Below are 14,621 nucleotides of genomic sequence, written 5' to 3' on the forward strand. Positions count from 1 at the left end.
GTATGCCCGTCTGTTCGGAGTCAACGTCCGAGACCGTCTAGTGGCACAAACACAAGCACTGTTTGAAAACCATGAAGATCCGGAGATCCAGCGACAAGCAACCAGACTGTACAGAGCACTCAAGGATTAAGTATCTCTCGTAGTTTTAAGTTGCGCTTAAAGTAAGGAATCTAAATCTCCTTGTTGAAAGGTGTATTTATCCATGGGAATGGTGGGCGTAAAGGTTGCATTTAAATGTGTGGTTGGTAAATCTAGATTTGTTTGCATAAACAGAGGACAATGAAGGTAATGTCAGACTTTTAACGCTGGTATAGATCATTTCCTGAAATATCACATGGTAAATGATGGTTGACAGCAATTCTGAGTTGTGTTTTAAGTGAACGATGTTTTCTTTTGTGGGTGTAATTAATTTGTTGGTTTATTTTTACATGCAAGTTCAGTCTTTACACCTTTGTGGGCACTTTTGTGAATAATTCCACCTGCCGTATTTTCCGGCATTAGGGGCACACAGCGGAAGTATCATAACGGTAAACCAGTAATTGTATTCAAGGGCTAATTACCCTCTTACTTTACGCTAAAGCATAACAAAACGCCTACCCTTGACCCTGACCTCGAGCATATAAGACGCAGGTTAATTTTCCAAGACTTTTTGCGGGAAAAAAGGCGCGCCTTATATGCCAGCGAACACCTCAACCAAACCTAGTTGTGTATGATTTGTGGCACTGCTGTGTCTGATGCCACTTACCCATCCTGGGTATACAGTATATCATTTGTGACACTGCAGTGAATGATACCATCTTAGAGGTAGAGGAGATGTTAATTGACAAAAACATCAATGTAGAATTTCTTGAAAGATATACCACAAGGGGTTTGTTGGCAGAGAATGTCATTGGAGTTTCACATTCAACTCGTCGACGGTGTACATTACAACTTCATATGCCTCAGTGCTTTGTAATGGTCCTCTGTGTGTATGTATGTCCTGTGTGTGTGTATATAGTGTATGAATATATATAATAATGTATGCTACCTAAAGTGTGAAAAAGCACAATGTTAATGCAGGACTGGGAAGTGCGAGACCTTCGGTATTCATGTTCCAGCAAGTTTTATGTTTATGTAGAAGACTTTGTGGTCGTAAATTTTACATTGGCATCAGAGAATGCCCTGTGGACATTGAATTGGCATTGCCAAAACTCCATACAGGGTTTGCAGTAATTGTCTTGGATACCATTTCTCTTGCATGTTGAAAATGGCATAAAATACTGACATGTTGATGAGTAATATACATATACAACAGTTGGGTTTCTTTATTGTGGAAACATCTCGCCTACACAGCAGGCTTCTTCAGTCATTTAAAGAGACGGCAGAAGCAGTGGAGATGAAAAGACAATATAATCAGTCCGTCACGCTGGAAGACATAATCTTGAAGCGATCAGTCCCACAGCCTGGAGAAGAGTTCAGCTCTGTGGAGTTGACCACCTCAAAATTACGTCTTCCAGGATGACAGACTGATTATATCATCTTTTCATCTCCACTGCTTCTGCCGTCTCCTCTGTATATGACTGAAGAAGCCTAATGTGTAGGTGAAATGTTTCAACGATGAAGATACCCAACTGCTGTACATGCTTGTTACCATTTCTCTTCATAATATAATCTGTAAAATGTTCTCATAGCTTGGCAGTAAGTATTGGGAAAATCATCTCTCTTCAGACATACTGTGTTCATTATTCTTGAAGCTTGATAAAAGCTTACTGTTGAAGTGACGTAGGCAGTATGTCTCTTCAGACATACTGTGTTTATTGAAGCTTACTGCAGACTCACAAGAGCTAGTTTTCAATGTTATTAATGGGAGCATTATTGGTGACTGAAGCTTGGACACACTGTATGCGTTCACGATACAGTGGTCCTGTTGGTACACCAGCCGTACTGAACACTGATAAGAATATGCAAGAATATTAAAGAATATTGCACTAGAATGCTGCCTGAGGCTGGGCCACCCAGCCAACGATTTGTGAAATCACAAGTGGATATTTAATAGATATCACCTCCCATCTTGTACTATCTGGATACATTTTGAATAAGACACACAATCTCTGACCCCTGCGTGCTATGTAGGTGCATCTCTCGTAAGTTTTACTAAGTAATGTGTCATAATTTTTTATTAAGTTAAGTCTACCTATGTGATGTAATGTGTGAGATGATAGATCTAGGAAAAAATATATGTGCTACAGTGTTTATGGCTTGGATAAGTTTGACCGTACATGACCACTTGTGTGTTATGTTAGTGATGTATCGGATTAGACAGTTAGGACCACCTGTGTATTAAGTCTTGCTTCAGTCTCCGTGTTTCTGCTGTCTCCCTGTCTTTCTACTGTCTCCCTGTCTTACTTCCATCTCTTCCTGTCTTACATCCATCAGCTACTCATCCTTCTTGAAAACACTCTCTTGCCTTTATGTATTATTGCATTTATTATTAATAATATATAATACAGTTGGTTAAATTAGGTTATCTTAACCAAACTGACGTAATAACTAACGTAGAGGCAGACTCATATAAAGTAAAAAAAATAAGTAATGTTGGTGCTAGGACACATTTTGTTTCAGTTAAGTTTGGTCAGTTAAGATTACTTGCATGCTGTGTAACTAATGTCTCATATGATCACTTTATTAACCGGCTCTAGTGCGTTAAGTCAGCAAAGATGCCATGTGAATAAATGGAAGAATGGAAAGGGTCTTGAACTGTGGTTGATGCAGAGAGACTCTATCACTCCTTGTCCATTCTCTTTATTCACTGGCAGTCTTTTGTTACTAGCCGAGTGTATTCTGTTTACCACCTGAGTGTATTCTGTTTGACCTGAGTGTATTCTGTTTGACCTGAGTGTATTCTGTTTGACCTGAGTGTATTCTGTTTGACCTGAGTGTATTCTGCTTGACCTGAGTGTATTCTGTTTGACCTGAGTGTATTCTGTTTACGACCTGAGTGTATTCTGTTTTATAAGCCAGAGGTATCCACTTTGCTGTGGTACAGTCATGGGTACTGAAGAATCTTATCACCCAGTCTTGGTGTGAAAGGCATTTGTATTTGTCTATTAGATTAGTGAATATTTGTGAATATAATATACATTATATTGTACACTCGCATGCACTGCAGGCTGGGTGTACACCACCAGACACTTTGTATACTACTCGTGCTGGGATTTGTAACTGTTACCAGATCTACCTATAGAAGGCGCTATGTACATTTCTGCTGCATCTTGCACATTGCCACGAGTGACGGCATCAGTCACGGGTAATGAAAAAACTCTTAAGCAAACTGTAAATATGCTTTGAATTCTAAATGTCAAAAATCCCACATTACTACTATGGCCATAGTAGTTTATTTACTTACGACGGCATTTCTTTATCATTTCACTTTTTTCTACCTCATGGATAAAGTGCTTTAACTCTGTAGTCTTTAACCTTTGTGCCAATGATGATTAGTCAGTATTTTTTATCATATAGCTTTACCGGCTTTATAGCGAGAAATAATGAGAGCACTGGGGTCAACTCTGGGCAGCATTGGCTAATTTCAGAACATCGTAAATATCGCTGCCTGACCTTCACATCTTGTTACTGGCAACATGTTGTAGCATCGGCTCTTGTTTATGACTTGAAGGATATGTCTGGGGGGGGGGGGGTTCGGTGCCCATACTGCCTGGTCCCAGACCAGGCCTCAAGGTGGGTCAAGGCCTGATCAACCAGGCTGTTACTGCTGGTTGCACAAGCAGCAAATAAATCGTGGAATGGGTGGGGTTTGAACCCATGGCAAGTGGTACCTAAAATTCAGAGGCCAGTATGTTAACCACTTGGCCAGCTGGCTGAGTCAAGATACAGGCAGCAGCCCGGCTGGTCAGGAAATGATTTGAAGAAATTGTTAAATGGTGAGAATATTAACAAACACCTGAAACATGACAAGATTTTGCAGAATAAAAGCTGGATGCTGTGACTGGAACAATTCACACGTATCCCACAAATCTGAAACAAACTCAGTGTTTTTATCTATCTTTGACTATTATAAAGTCATGAGTACCCTGATCATATCATCAAATTTTACCTTCAAGCTGTAAATTAGTTGTAAGCAGAATTTAATATTCTTTTAGTCTTGGACTGGAAATGTTTTAAAATTTTGACATCTGATAGCATAAAGTTCCCTTGCACAGACATAGACTTTGATATTCCCGCCAAGTACAGGTGCTCCTCAACTTAGTTGGGCGATGTTCCAACGAACCCGTTGTAAGTCGAAAATATTGTGAGTGAAATATGAATACGAGTTGCTAAATAAATAATAAAAAACTATTGTCACTAAACAGAAATTCTTTCTTTCATTCAACACACCGGCCGTATCCCACCAAGGCAGGGTGGCCCAAATCGAAAAACGAAAGTTTCTCTTAAATTTAGTAATTTATACGGGAGAAGGGGTTACTAGCCCCTTGCTCCCGGCATTTTAGTCGCCTCTTACAACGCACATGGCTTACGGAGGAAGAATTCTGTTCCACTTCCCCATGGAGTAAACAGAAATTACTGTAACTAAATTCCAGTATGTACTGAGAATTAGAAACAAAATGTATTCAAGTTAGGGACTTGCCGCCTTCATTATGGGTAATTAATTCAGGTTTCATCTCCAAGGTAATTGTAAAGTCAAAATATTATAAGTCAAGGAGCACCTGTATATGACATCATGAATATGAAGCATAGATAAACTTTCTTAACATGTGACATCCCCTCGACAACAAGAATACGGCAGCAATACACAGACAAACTTAACTACCATTTGACAATTTCTAACATCAATTAACTTAAATACCAGTATACTTAATATTAACTTAGTTTTCAGGCAGTAGAAATAAAGGCAAATGTTAGTAGGAAGTTCCTTTATTACTCTTCCCTCAAGGTTGAATCTGCCTAATAAGTGTCAGGGGCCCAAGACTGTTCAACAGCCCCCTATCATACATAAGGGGGATTACCATTAGACCTACTTTATTTAGTAGATCTTATTGGTAATAAAATCATTCACTGTAATACAATTGTCTGACAGCAGCGTACGAGCCTTCGGGACTAAGAGTGTTAATATACAGTCATTTCTCTTATAAACCTTCTGTGTGCTGTGTATTTCTTGGAAATGATTGAAAAACTACAGCCAGAATTGAGAAGCACTTAAAGAATAAGAAGGCACAATACCGTATCTGGAATAATACACAAATAACCCAGAATTAATGGTGCAAGTTGGACTGTAACGCCATCATAAGTTTCATTCTCCTATGTGCGGGTTATTTGTGTTCTGAAAAGCACTTACCATGAAAGCCTTAGTACACGCTGTTCAATTGTGGATGTACTTTCAATCATATTTCCAAAAAATTCAACTATACATACAGGTTTACAATAGAGGTTGATTGTATAAATTTGTGCCGCATACTGACTTGTGAATACTCAGCAGGAGCACCTCAGTTACTCCTCATTTCTTGCTACATTCATAGATGCTCTTCTGTTACATACTAACTTCTGTGTTAATGTTCTCCGTTTAGAAATTTTGTAATCTTAACGTGTTCCAGGTAATGTTTTTTGGCTGGAAATACATTTAAATCTCAAATTATGCTTATATTCTTTGTTAGGTAATGACATACAGCATTTAAAATTTCCTGTGATTAGGAAATGGCATGAGTGAATAGGTGAAAGAATGAGATACAGTAAATTTTGGAAATGGCAGAGTAATTGGGGATTGTCCAAGTGTTCGTTAAATCATGACAATGTTGAAAAATCACAGGAAAAACAGTAAAGTGCTCTACTATGTTCCTAACATAGTATTGTATGCACAATTTACAGATATACTGCTATAAACATTGTAACTAAAGGGGGTTAAATCTACTGTTCACTCAGTGGATTTTGCTTATTATTTTAGAAGTCTGCTAGATTGAGGTCTATTATAAGTAGAGTTTACTGTATATATAGTTTCTGTGGATGTCTTGGCAGCTACAGCATTATGAAGAAGGTTTTTGAAGGATAAACAACCACCATCGTGATTGCCATAGTTTGCTGCCATGTTGTTGTTGCTCACAGTTGATCTTATCCAGGATGGACCCAAACCTCGCCCAGTTTTCATCTGTCGTGAGTTAGCCACATTTTCTGTTTGTGATGGGAAGTGTAAACAGGGATTTACTTACAATTATTTGTTGCTTTGTTGTTGCTGTTTTTGTTTGCCCACCAGCTTCCCGAGCATCTATTATCTAGTTAGTTGTCTAGTCTTAACTCAGTATGAATGGTATTATATAGTGACACATGCTAATGGAACATAACACGTACAGGAAGGCCCTACATGTACAGCACCTGTTTTCAGTGTTCCACATTTTCATTGGCTTTCATTTGAGCTAACGTTCCACTTGCTGGTGAGTCGTTGGCAGGTGGAACATAATGAACAATGGCTCAGCTTGAAGCCAATGAAGATGTGGAACAGCAAAAAAGAAGGTGCTGTATACGTGAAGCCTCCTGTATGTACTGTATCACACTTTATAGAGATAATGTTTCATCCACCTGTGATTGTTTTACATGATGGTAGGATTGCTGGCGTCTTTGTTTTTGTCCCAGAAATACGCAGGATAGCAGGTGTGTCTTGCTACTTCTACTTATATTACACTACACATGCATGATCTTCTTCTTTCAACAAACCAGCCGTATCCCACTGAAGCAAGGTGACTGAAAAAGGAGAAGAAAAGTTTCTCTTTTAACTTTAGTAATATATACAGGAGAAGGGGTTCCTAGCACCTTGCTCCCGGCATTTTAGTCGCCTCTTATGACACGCATGGCTTACGGAGGAAGAATTCTGTTCCACTTCCCCATGGAGATGAGAGGAAATAAACAAGAACAATAACTAGAAAGAAAATAGAAGAAAACCCAGAGGGGTGTGTATATATGTTTGTACAACACATTCATGTACATGCATATACAGTGGACCCCCGACTTACGATATTAATTCATTCCAGAAGGCTGTTGGGGTACCGTTGCCGAACGAATTTGTTCCCATAAGGAATATTGTAAATTAGATTAATCCGTTTCAGACCCCAAAAAATACACTTACAAAAGCACTTACAAAAATACACTTACATAATTGTTCGAGTTGGGAGCTGTTTGTAAGTCGGGGGTCCACTGTATATATATATATATATACAGTGGACCCCCGCATAACGATCACCTCCGAATGCGACCAATTATGTAAGTGTATTTATGTAAGTGCGTTTGTACGTGTATGTTTGGGGGTCTGAAATGGACTAATCTACTTCACAATATTCCTTATGGGAACAAATTCGGTCAGTACTGGCACCTGAACATATTTCTGGAATGAAAAAATATCGTTAACCGGGGGTCCACTGTACACTCATCTGGGTTTTCGTCTGTGTTCTTAATAGTTCTTTATTTCATTTTATCTCCATGGGGAAGTGGAACAGAATTCTTCTTCCGTAAGTCATGCATGTCCTAAGAGGCAACTAAAATGCCAGGAGCAAGGTGCTAGTAACCCCTTCATCCACCTGGAAGTTTATCAGTTCTTCTATTCTCTGATAGTCACTGATATTTGAAACATCTCAGTAGAGCGACATAAATCACACACCTTCTTAGTGGCCTTGGTGGAGGTTGAGCTTTTATCTGAGGATGATTGTTGCAGATACAGTACACTTGTAATTTGCTTCAGAGAGTAACATAAGTCATATGCATACTGTAGCCTTCACAACATTAAGTCAGGACTTGACATGACCTTGGCATACTTCTTGCCTCTTCACCTAACCTAAATTGTGGCACTTTTCTTTACCTCACCTGTCTCCTATCTAGCCTCACCTTTTCACCTGACTTGTTCTGTGATATTGCTCTTCACCTGACCTGGATTATGGTATTTTTCTTCACCTGACCTGTCTCCTGTCTAGCCATGCCTTTGCACCTGACTTGTTTTATATTTTTCTTTGCCTGACCTGTCTCCCATCTTCCTCCTTAACTCTCTACCTGACCTGTCTTTCAGTTTTACCACTTCTGTCAGTTGTAACTTTGTAATGGTCCCAGACACTCAGGAAGGTCATCTGTTCCCCTCCCAGTGCAGGATCTTTTCTCTTCCATGTACAGTGGACCCCCAGTTTACAATATTATTTCATTCCAGAAGTATGTTCAGGTGCCAGTACTGACTGAATTTGTTCCCATAAGGAATATTGTGAATTAGATTAGTCCATTTCAGACCCCCAAACATACACATACAAGCGCACTTACATAAATACACTTACATAATTGGTCGCATTGGGAGGTGATTGTAAAGCGGGGGTCCATTGTACAGTGGTACCGCGAGATACGAACAGCTGAAAACTCTTAACAGTTATGTAAGTGTATTTACGTAAGTGCTTTTGTAAGTGTATTTTTGGGGGTCTGAAACGGATTAATCTAGTTTCCATTATTCCTTATGGGAACAAATTCGTTCGGTATTGGCACTCAAACAGCCTTCTGGAATGAATTAAATTCGTATCTCGAGGAACCACTGTACAGTGGAACCTCAGTACTTGAACTTAATTTGTTCCAGAAGGCTATTCAAGTGCTGATCCATTCGAGTATCAAACGAATTCTTCCCAACCAATTTTCTTTTTGGTTGGCTGTTATCACTAATCTTAGTAGGCCCCATGCTGACTTATTTATACAAATACAGTGGACCCCCGCATAACGATTACCTCCGAATGTGACCAATTATGTAAGTGTATTTATGTAAGTGCGTTTGTACGTGTATGTTTGGAGGTCTGAAATGGACTAATCTAATTCACAATATTTCTTATGGGAACAAATTCGGTCAGTACTGGCACCTGAACATATTTCTGGAGTGAAAAAATATCGTTAACCGGGGGTCCACTGTATAAAAAAATGCCAAAAAAATGTGAAGAAACACGAGATAGTTTACAGCGAAGTTCTGGCCGGTCGTGTTTGTTTGGTCGAGTACTGAGCTTTGTTCTAGTAGGGAGCTGGTCGAGTACCAAGGTTCCACTGTACTGGAAGCCAGAATAATGCTTGGTAATAACTGGTAGAATACTCTACTGTGACAGATATTCATCACTAAGAGAACTAATTTACAGTGGAACCTCAAATATCGAACTGTCTTCAGTCCAGAAGGCTGTTCGAGTGCCTTTACCGAATGAATTTATTCCCATCAGGAATAATGTAAATTAGATTAGTCCATTTCAGACCCTCAAAAATACACTTATAAAAGCACTTACAAAAATACACTTACATAATTGGTTGTGTTGGAAGCAGTTCGATTTTTGAGGTTCCACTGTATTCATCTAGTACATCACTCTGTACAAGGTTTTTATCATCTTGTATTAAAAATTCATATGTACTTCGTCATTCTATCATCATTGTCTTTATTAATATCATCACTGTTGATTTTACTCTTAATTTTTTATTTTTAACACACCAGCCGTCTCACCCAAGTGGAGAGTGACCCAAAAAATGGAGGAGTGCTTTCAGAAAGTTCTTCTTGTACATTTTAGTAATTTTGCCCTTAATATTTGTAGTAATTCTGTCCTTTGATAACTGATTCTGGTTTTTCTTACTTTTGGTATTGAATCAAACAGATTTCCTTCATTTCAACTCCTTCTATGGACATTACCTTTGTGAAAGAATTTAATAATCAAGTTGTACGTCTTCTCTACAAGACTTATTAAAGCCATATAGCATCACCTAATACAATACTCAGTTCTCTTGTATTCAATGTTACTCATCTAATGACCATATGTACTGTTATTGCCTTATTAATCGTAAGTTAATTTTAAGTTTGCCCGAAATGCTCTGTATACAAAGGAGCTTTTGGCATGTACACCCAACTATTATATTCGTTTGTACAAACATGTATCATGTCAAAATAAACTATTATTATTACTTTCACCAAGCTGGCACTATTTTCTCTTAAAAAGTTTCTCTTTATCAGCCCTGCCTGGCTTTTGTGATATCTGCCTTATTGTATTTGGTGAAAGAAAGATCAGCTGACATTTTTAGTTCCAGATCTTTCACACATTCCTTTTTGACCTGTTTGGTGACCATCTTGTGTTTTGCATACACTTTTTTTTTTTTTTTTTTTTGAGTTCTTCATTCTTTCCCATCTAAACACTTGGAACTTTTCACCATTGAACATCACGTTATTCTCCACTGCTCCGTGGAAGACCTTGTTTGTATCCTCTGGATCTGATAACTGAGGATTCACTTTTGATTGTTATTCCTCGTCCCCCAAGTGTAACATTTCCAGTGTTCATCTGGTCTCGGATACGGCGGTACAAATGTAAATAATCTGATTAAATTTTAAGTGTTCCTTCAAAACTAATAAATGACTGGGGGGGGGGAGGGATTTTTTTTTACATATCAACTTTACAATTCTCTATTTATTAGGAATTTAATGGTTTTATTATATACTGTAGAGTGTGTCAGTTCTAAATACAATCACCTTTGCAGTGTTATATTTTTGTAAATGTACTTTAAAAAGTTCATTCAAAATTGAATATCATGTGAAATGGCCTTCATAGTATGTGCTATTCCATTTTGGTTGCCCTTTTTCAGTTGCATTTGCAAAAAAAATTAACTATGTAAACTAGGTTTATAGAAGAACTTCCTGTATGTCTATCTGATTTTTGGCTTAATTATATTCTAAGTCAATGTTTTTAATGCAGGTTAATATTATGCTTATTGACTTACTGTTTGTGTAAATGTGTGTACAGTTCTTAACTTACAAATATGTTGAGCATCTTCTGTATTGAGTATAATATCATTATTATATCATTATTGTGTGTAATATCATTATTGTATATTATTATACAAAATTCAGGAGGTCCCCAATGTGTTTGTAGGTCAAGGACTTGCTGTATTGTGATAAGGGTAGAATTACGATAATGTTAGGCAAAAGTACAATAGCGAGTGTCTCAGGGCACAACCTCTGAAAACATCAAATATCACAGTCTAAATAATGCTCTGTGAACAGAGTTGCACGCTTACGAGAGATATGTCCCGGCTCGCCAGGAGTCACACTCGACCAAAAAGTCAAAATAACTCGAGCAGAGGAGAGCAGCATTCTTATGCATGAACAGCTAATGTAACATGTTGTTATGGCAGTGTTCATCTTAACAATGTTGATAAAATTACTGACTACTCCATGGGGAGGGGAGAAGAATCCTTCCTCTGTAATCTATGCATGTCGTAAGAGGCGACTAAAATGCCGACAGTAAGGGGCTAGTAACACCTTCTCTATAAATTACTAATTGTAAAAGAAAAACTAGATTTTTCATGTTCGGTCAGCCCTCCTTGGTGGGATATTGCCAGTGTTGAAAAACAAAATTACTCACTGTTAGGTTAAAGGATACGTGCAGGTAATGCAACATTTTATTGTTGCAATGTTTCATTCTCCAGGAGCTTTGTCAAGCCACAATAAAACATCGCATTAGTTGCACCTGTGTCCTTTTATCTAACAGTTTGGGTCTTAAAGTCAGGGACCAGGCAAGACCCCATTGGGGTCTAGAAAAGTGTTGCAGTGTGACCATGTTTGAAACATTCTGTAATGGGGGCTTTCTTTGAGAATAATGCAGAAGTTGAACCACCAGGAACATGGCTTGGTTCTAAGTTGAATCACCAGGAACATGGCTTGGTTCTAAGTTGAATCACCAGGAACACACCTCGGTTGTAAGTTGGACCACCAGGAACACACCTTGGTTGTAAGTTGGACCACCAGGAACACACCTTGGTTGTAAGTTGGACCACCAGGAACACACCTCGGTTGTAAGTTGGACCACCAGGAACACACCTCGGTTGTAAGTTGGACCACCAGGAACACACCTTGGTTGTAAGTTGGACCACCAGGAACACACCTTGGTTGTAAGTTGAACCACCAGGAACACACCTTGGTTGTAAGTTGGACCACCAGGAACACACCTCAGTTGTAAGTTGAACAACCAGGAAACACACCTCAGTTGTAAGTTGAACAACCAGAAACACACCTCAGTTGTAAGTTGAACCACCAGGAACACACCTCAGTTGTAAGTTGAACAACCAGGAATACACCTCAGTTGTAAGTTGAACCACCAGGAACACCTCATTTATAAGTTGAACTACCAGGAACACACCTCAGTTGTAAGTTGAGCCACCAGGAACACACCTCAGTTGTAAGTTGAACCACCAGGAACACACCTCAGTTGTAAGTTGAACCACCAGGAACCCACCTCATTTATAAGTTGAACCACCAGGAACACACCTCAGTTGTAAGTTGAACCACCAGGAACACACCTCAGTTGTAAGTTGAACTACCAGGAACACTTCATTTATAAGTTGAACCACCAGGAACACACCTCAGTTGTAAGTTGAACTACCAGGAACACTTCATTTATAAGTTGAACCACCAGAAACACACCTCAGTTGTAAGTTGAACAACCAGAAACAAACCTCAGTTGTAAGTTGAACAACCAGAAACACACCTCAGTTGTAAGCTGAACCACCAGGAACACGCCTCAGTTGTAAGTTGAACCACCAGGAACACACCTCAGTTGTAAGTTGAACAACCAGAAACACACCTCAGTTGTAAGTTGAACAACCAGGAATACACCTCAGTTGTAAGTTGAACCACCAGGAACACCTCATTTATAAGTTGAACTACCAGGAACACACCTCAGTTGTAAGTTGAGCCACCAGGAACACACCTCAGTTGTAAGTTGAACCACCAGGAACACACCTCAGTTGTAAGTTGAACCACCAGGAACACACCTCAGTTGTAAGTTGAACCACCAGGAACACACCTCAGTTGTAAGTTGAACCACCAGGAACACACCTCAGTTGTAAGTTGAACCACCAGGAACACACCTCAGTTGTAAGTTGAACCACCAGGAACACACCTCAGTTGTAAGTTGAACCACCAGGAACACACCTCAGTTGTAAGTTGAACCACCAGGAACACACCTCAGTTGTAAGTTGGAAACTTATTATATAGTAACAATATTGAACATAATTCTCTCATATAGTGTAATATTTGGTAAATATAATTGAAAAAATTCATCCAGAAAACAATAGCAGATGTTATGAAGGCCTTTCAGTACATTTCTGTTTTAGATATAATTTTTCAATTGCAAACACAGGCGTTTCTCGCTTTCCAATATTTTGACTTTCCGATGGTGTGATAGTGAAGCACATTCTGTACTGTACATTTATTGATAGGATAAACTTGTATTCATTTATTTACTTATCAATACTGGTATTTAGTTACAGTAATTATTTGTTTATTAACTTATTTAGTGACAGTTGTTTATTTACTTCTCACATTAAGTCCTCTGTATTGTGTATATCATTTTTGAGTAATAGAGGAAATCAGCTGTAATACAGTCTCGCCTCGCTTACTGACATACTCGTTTACCGACAACTTGGAGTTACGACGGACTCTGACGAGTTGTTATTGTATACTATACGAGAACTTGGGTCATGAACGGAAAGCGCAGCATCTCAGCATCAAGCATCTCAATCTCCTTCCTACAGCCACTCAGTACACTAGCTTTTACAGTCTCCAAGACTACATATTTTTACAAATTTCCTATTGTTTTTCCTCTTGGAAGAGGAAAAACAAGAGGAAAATGTAAAGGCATTAGTGATGTGTCTCAGCATCAAGCAATCTCCAAGACTACATACTTCGTCTTTAAATTTGTACTTTAGTGTGGATCCCACAGTAGAAGATAGAGTTAGAAGTGCAGCAGTACTTGGAAGAGGAAAATGGAAGAAGTACAAAAGAAGTTCACAGTAAAGGGGTTAGCTGGGGTTAGTGTTCGTATGTGTTTTTACATTACACAGATAACCCGCACATAGAAGAGAGAAGCTTACGACGACGTTTCGGTCCGACTTGGACCATTTACAAAGTGACTTTGTATATGGTCCATGTCGGACCGAAACGTCGTCGTCAGCTCCTCTCTTCTATGTGCGGGTTATTTGTGTATCGTTCCAGTCACGGTATTGTGCCTTTTTGTTATTTATTTGTGTTTACATTCTCAGTGTATCATGGCAGCTTAAGAAATGATTAAAATCTGTGAACAAGGTATGTCAATGGTAATAATAATAATAATAATAATTAATAATTGCTCTTGAGTGCTTTAAATGTCAGCTACCAAGCCTATATGAAATAGTTATGACATTTAAAGCGCTCCAGGTCGATTATTTATATTCTTAGTCATATAAACTATTATAATTAATAGTTATTATAAATTATTATTATAATGTTATTTTTGCATTTTTTCTTATGACAAGAATGCTCTAGGAGTGTTACCCCTGATGTAAACACCATTTTCTTTCGTTATGGACCAGAGGTACAGACAAGAAAACGCATCTATCTTACGATCTTATCCCAGAGCAGCAGCCTACACTGTTTACCCCATTTATTTATTTATTTATTTATTTATTTATTTATTTATGTATGTCTTTGCAAATAGTACATTGGGATTATGTATTTACAATAATGGGTTGCAATGCAAAGACAGCTTCTATTATGCCTAGGCATTATGGGCCGACTTAACATTATTGGCTTACTGACTATGTACTTAACACTAAGAATTGTACAGTAC

The 14,621-nt window shown here is 38.5% G+C and overlaps 1 protein-coding gene across 1 annotated transcript in view; it reads left to right on the plus strand.

Moving 5' to 3' along the window:
- The window catches only part of LOC128697305 (uncharacterized), a 132,691-nt gene that overhangs the window by 95,022 nt on the left and 23,048 nt on the right, over window positions 1-14,621 (plus strand). The window contains exon 12 of the mRNA XM_070104168.1: window positions 1-14,621. This exon is cut by the window's right edge and continues 23,048 nt beyond it. Coding sequence (XP_069960269.1) covers window positions 1-130 — 130 coding nt within the window. The 3' untranslated portion in view covers window positions 131-14,621.

This window comes from Cherax quadricarinatus, chromosome 89 (assembly GCF_038502225.1).
Source record: "Cherax quadricarinatus isolate ZL_2023a chromosome 89, ASM3850222v1, whole genome shotgun sequence".
Taxonomy (NCBI): domain Eukaryota; kingdom Metazoa; phylum Arthropoda; class Malacostraca; order Decapoda; family Parastacidae; genus Cherax; species Cherax quadricarinatus.